At 40.7% G+C, this 6246-nt stretch overlaps 1 protein-coding gene across 1 annotated transcript; it reads right to left on the reverse strand.

Annotated features, from left to right (window-relative positions):
* Positions 1-1126: 1126 nt before the first annotated feature.
* Positions 1127-3488, reverse strand: LOC122043013 (protein DETOXIFICATION 27-like). The gene is made up of 8 exons (XM_042603440.1): positions 3158-3488; positions 2542-3083; positions 2380-2466; positions 2229-2285; positions 1804-2042; positions 1543-1661; positions 1354-1440; positions 1127-1277 (listed from the first exon to the last, which is right to left on the reverse strand). Exons 1-8 carry the CDS (start codon positions 3428-3430, stop codon positions 1221-1223), a joined length of 1461 nt encoding a protein of 486 aa, XP_042459374.1. The 5' UTR covers positions 3431-3488; the 3' UTR covers positions 1127-1220.
* Positions 3489-6246: the final 2758 nt, after the last annotated feature.

Here is a 6246-nt window from a genome sequence, read left to right on the forward strand (position 1 = left end):
TTAATGAATTTTTAATTTGAAAAAAAATGATAAAAGAAAATTTATAAAATCCATATATGCCAAAAAATCTACCAAACCCTAAACACAATTTTAATAAGAAAAATTATAAATTCCATATATGCCAAAATCAATCAACCCCTAAACCCCTACCAACCAAGCTGTCATTTAATTATTGCAAGATAACCAAATACATAATTATGAAATCGGATCATACAACATAATCTTCCAAAAATATTTATGGCAAGATGATAATTTTATGAATATCAACCCTAGACCGTTCATGTTTAACCATCAAGAATTGATAGACAAAAGTACAGAAGCGTGGATCCATAATGCTAATACCATTCTGGAGACGTACAGTTTGATCTTTCATATCCACAGGATTCCTTTGATTAAAGTTCTCTCAATACTCTCTATTAGATTATCTTTTGGTATTTTTTTATTTTAGTCCATCTAATAATAAAAATTACTCATAAAATTTATACACATTAAAAGTCATACACTATAATAGGGGTGGTAATTTCTGACCTGACACATAAATACAACCTAAACTAAACACGAAAAAAATCAAGTTATGGTCAGGTCTTATTGGATTCAGGTCGGATTTAAATCGACCTGATTGACATGATTAATAAATGGATCAAGTTTGAGTCAACTTGAAATGACCCGATTATAATCCATGAATCCGTTTATAAATATTTTCAGATCAGATTTGAATTGGATTCTGATTGAGTTTGGGTTAAAATAAGTATATTTTAATAAAATGAACCTTTTTAATCCGATTTAAGTTGAGTTCGAGTTAAAATAAATATATTTTTTATAAATTAATCATTTCAGATCAAGTTTGAATCAAATATGAATAAAAAAATCAGATTCGAATCGAATAATTTGACATAAAATATTAATTAGATCATCAAATATGAATAAAAAAGTCGGATTCGAATCGAATAATTTGACATAAAATATTAATTAGATCATGTTCAGATTTTGATATTTCAACCTGTCAACCCGCTAATTTAAACCTATCAATCTGAACCCAATCCAAATTGTCATCCCTACTTTATGATGCATTAAAAGCTCAAATATTTAAAAACTTAATTGATCATTTTTAATTGGACTCAACATGATAATTAAAAATTCATAATTATTTCATATATATAAACCACAAGTTGAATTAATGATCCAACATTAAAATTTTACATTTCACACAAACGTTAAACTCATGGCTTCCTGGAGCTGCTACCGTGCTCCTTCATTCTTGAGTTTGCTAGAAGAACCTACACAATAAATTAAAAATATATATATTAAGTAATAATATAACTAAATAGATAAAATATGAAAAATGATTATCACCTCTTTTTCCCAGTCACATCTAATGGTAATAAAAGCCAGAATTAATGTCTGCACTACTGTTCCACCAATCATTCCAGCCCAAATACCCTGCCATTTTTTTTTAATATTACAATTATAGATTTTTTTTTCTAAAAGCCAATTTGAGATTATTATTGTTTTATTTTATGAAAAAAAAAAAAGAGAATATACCTGAACTCCTAGATCGAACACCCAGCCCATGAATACTCCAAGGGGAATTCCAATTAAATAGTAGCTCCCAATATTCACATATGCCGCCGTGGCTTGCCACCCTGACCCAACAGCTACTCCTACAGATTTTTTATAAAATAAAAAATATTATTTAAAGGAGATATTATTTTAACGATATAGATACAATGATGCCAATTTAATAAATAAATAAATATATTTTTATATATATATATTTATTTATTTTCTATAAAAGAATTTCACCTGAGAGAACTGGTTGGATGCTGTTGAGCAAAATGGTTACTGCCAATATGACAGAGAGCTTGTCCACAGCTTCGATCACGATCGGGCTGGAGGTGAAGATGAGGGCGAATTTGTCGTGGAGGGACATGATGAGGACCCAGAAGAAGAGGCCGATCACAGACGAGGTCGTAACCGATACAATGGTCGCGAACTTGGCAGCTCTACCATTGCCCGCTCCAAGCTCATTGGCCACTCGCACTCTGCCATAAACAAAGGACAATTATTTAACTCTATAAATGTGTCAATTAGACGATCATGACGCTGATGACTGAGTTGGGTCTAAGAATGACCCAAGTAGGGGCCTACAACAATCAACGAAGAAACAGACGCTCCGATGACTTGAAAAATATGGTTGAGAGTGAAGAAGAGATTTGCATTTTGCATACCCAGTTCCGGCAAAAAATCCCAGAGGAATCATCATCTCCCAGCCATTTATGTTCATGCTGCACGAATCACGCTGGATTATTATTATTATTATTGATGTGTTTTGCGCGGCAAAAGATGAACTGGTTGTTATAAAGAATCGTAATGTTTTACCAAATCGAGATTGCGTCGACGGCGATCTTGGCGTTCTTGAGATTCCCCGTCAATAAGATCAAGATTCTGTAGTACCAATTCTCCAAGCTGCATGCAATCGGAGAGGAAAGATTTGTTGGTTAATCAGTTTTATGTGGATCGCCAGAAACAGAGTGAACGGACCAGAGCATGACGCCGGAGGCGGCGGAGAGCTTCGTGAAGTCCCAGAGGCCAACGAAGGCTTCGAGAGAGAAGCCCTTCCAGGTGTCCGGGCATCCGCCTCCGACGACGTAGGCGAACTGCATGGCGGCGGCGGCCCACCACGAGAAACTGAGCGTGAGCGCGGTGCCGACGAGGCCGAACTTGAGCCTGGAGACGAAGAGCCAGGTGATGAAGACATGGACGAAGAGCGCGGCGAAGGAAAAGGCGGCGTTGACGTTGTTCTTGAGCTGGCACTGGAGGAACCGAACGAGAGGGAAAAAGAAGACGAAGCAGAAGTGGATGGGGATGAACCAGAGGGACACCGCGCCGGCCTGCGCCGCCAGTTCCGGCGTCTGCCCGGTCAGGAGGAGCACCTGCGTGGCGAACAAGTACATGGGAAGGAGGAGGACGGCGCAGAGGAAAAGCACGATCCACGACCGCTGCAGGTAGATGCCGAGCATGTGGAGCTTCCTCGCGCCGTAGGCTTGGCCGCACAGCGTCTCCATGGCGCTCGCCATGCCCAGCTGCACGGTCGAAGGATTACAAACCTGATGGAAGACCAGGCAGGTAAACAAAAGCAAGCTACCGCCCTGCGTACCATCAGACCGAAATTAAAGCCGACGATGACAGTGTTGGCGATGGAGATTGATGCGAGCTCGAGGTCGCCGAGGTGGCCGGCGAAGGCCTGCGTGATGACGTTCATGCTGTAAATGGCGACCCTGCTGAAGATGGCCGGGCCGACGATCTGCCACAGCTTCTTCGACTCGATCCAACTCCGTTTCGCCAGTCCGGCGACCTCCTGATCCTCCTCGTTCCGATCGCCACCTGAGCGATCTAAAAGAGCCGCCATCTGGTCTCTACTACTCTCCATTGGCCTCCTCCTCCTCCGCGCCCTGTTCTGCTGGAGGCGGTATGTGAGGATATAAGAAGAGGAGGTGTCTGTGGAAATGTGTCTTGCTCTTCAATCGCTGTATTTTTATTTTTATTTTTTAAAAAAGATTATTCTAAATTTTATTTAATAGTTTTTTTATTAATTCAAATGTTGGAATTTTAGACTAACATTTAAATCCATAAATTACTAACATTTAGAATAACATTAATAATTAAAAAAACAAATAAATCATAGTTAAACGTTAAACTTTTACTATTCAACGTCTTGTGTGTGGTTTTTTTTAATAACAAATATTAAAAATAAATTTAATTAAAAAAATTACTGACGATCGTCGTTTGAGGACCCTCAGCCACGTTCCCACTGGGAGCTCCCAGGGGAGATGCTCACCACTTCACTTATACTCCCATTTATATTTATTCAATTGTAAAATAATATATAAAAATAAACAAGTCTAAACTAATGAACTCAATTCATTAATATTCACGGACAATAACTATAAATAATTTTATCTAATAACTTATATAAAATCTATTTGTTGAAAATTATTCACGAATAAAATGATATTTTATAAATTTTTTTCTAAATTTAGTATTCATATGTAAAATAAAAAAAATATAAATTTTTATAAAAATAAATAAAAAAATTAATGTAAATTATAAAAATAACAACATTTGATACGGTGTGTGTTTTGTGGGGTCGATAGGATGATGTGGCTGAAAGTCAAGATCACAGGAGGGTCAGGAATCAAGCTGACTTGTAAGGCAGGAAGGTCAGGAGTCAAGCCAGCGTGGCTGGTCAACAAGCCAGCTGACAGGGAAGTCAACAAGGTCAGAAGTTAAGCCAGCGTGACTGGTCAACATGCCAGCTGACAGAGAAGTCAACAAGGTCAGAAGTCAAGCCAGCGTGGCTGGTCAATAGTCCAGCTGACAGGAAAGTAGACGGAGGTCGGGAAGCCGATCCAACGTGCAGGTCGGAACGCTCATGCCATGGATAAAAGCACATATGTGGGTCGGCGGACAGACCCAGCGTGCAGGTCGGAGCGCTCATGCCATGTATAAAAGCACACATGTGGGTCGACGGACAGACCCAGCGTGCAGGTCGGGACGCTCATGCCAGGGATAAAAGCACACATGTGGGTCGGCGAACAAACCCAGCGTGCAGGTCGGAGCGCTCATGCCATGGATAAAAGCACACATGTGGGTCGGCGGACAGACCCAGCGTGCAGGTCGGAATGTACATGCCTTGGATAGCAATAAGCAGATGTGGGTCGGGAGTCAGACTCAGCGTGCAGGTCGGAACGCTCATGTCATGGATAAAAGCACACATGTGGGTCGGCGAACAGCGCTCATGCCATGGATAAAAGCACACATATGGGGGGGCGGACAGACCCAGCGTGCAGGTCGGAATGTACATGCCCTGGATAGCAATAAGCAGATGTGGGTCGGGAGTCAGACCCAGCGTGCAGGTCGGAACGCTCATGCCATGGATAAAAGCACACATGTGGGTCGGCGGACAGACCCAGCGTGCAAGTCGGAAAGTACATGCCCTGGATAGTACTAAGCAGATGCGGGTCGGGAAATATACCTAGCATGCAGGTCGGAACATACATGCCTTGGATAGCAATAAGCAGATGCGGGTCGGGAATTAGACTCAGCGGCAGATATGGGTTGGGAATCAGCAGGTCGTCGGGAGGTACAGGCTTCGAATGACGCAGACGAAGATGGGTCAGGAGGCCAGACACTACATGACAAATAGGTCTGCAAAGAATCGTAACCACCTGTCAGAGAACAATCATCGCATGTCGGGGAATATTCTAACGGTGGGAGGCTCATACTCCTCTTGGTTCCTCCGCCAGCCTATACGAGAAAGCCATGTGTCGATCACCGCTAGAAAGGGCCTGACATTCGACGTTCCCTGACATTCATCAGGTTCCAGAAGCCTCAGTTGTAGTATAAAAAGGGATGCTTTGTCCCTTACGCAGGTACGCTCACTCGTCATTTCTTACCGGTCTTTTCTTTTTCGTAAGTACCTGACTTGAGCGTCGGAGACCCTGACCCGGGGACTTTTTCCCTGGTTTTTGGTCTCTAACGATCGGTGGACTCGTCTGAGTGTGTGCAGATCAATAGCGTCATCATTCTGAGCATTTCTCTCCGCAAAACCACCCGTGCGAACCTGTCCAGGGGGTACCTCGCTGATTCAGCATCTCAATGACTCTCCGTCAATTTTTAGCACAACAAGACCCGCCTTCATCTGACTCAACTTCCGGACGAGATCAACATTCATATAGTTGAGCTCGATTAAAAGTTTAAATAATGTTCACGAACAATATTGAGTTCGGCTAAACTCAATAAAATTTTTAATAAATAAAAAGATCAATAAATAATAAATAAATTTGAACCCAACTAAGCATGATTTAATTTGGCTCGTTACACCCCCTGCCAAGCTGACTGCGAAATCACAACCTTCGAGTTGTGATTTTGTAATTGTCCGGTCATCATTTTAGGACCGCTTGATTGTGATTTCAAGGTCACCTAAGTTCTCCTAGCAATGATTTTGTGGAGGTATTTTTTTTTTAGTTGATGGAGGGGGTATTTTGGAAAAAAAAAAAAATCAAAATGTAGTATGTGACTCTCAATAATTTGAATGCGTAATTTGACCGCACGGTTGAGTAAATTGCCCTTAAAAATTTATTTCGTTGTTTTTATTTTTAATTTTTTAATGGTCAATTTAATGTAGAATAATTTATTTAAAAATTAACTTACTCAATTATATACATACATACTCGATGATGATTT

Source organism: Zingiber officinale, chromosome 2A, assembly GCF_018446385.1.
Source record: "Zingiber officinale cultivar Zhangliang chromosome 2A, Zo_v1.1, whole genome shotgun sequence".
NCBI lineage: Eukaryota > Viridiplantae > Streptophyta > Magnoliopsida > Zingiberales > Zingiberaceae > Zingiber > Zingiber officinale.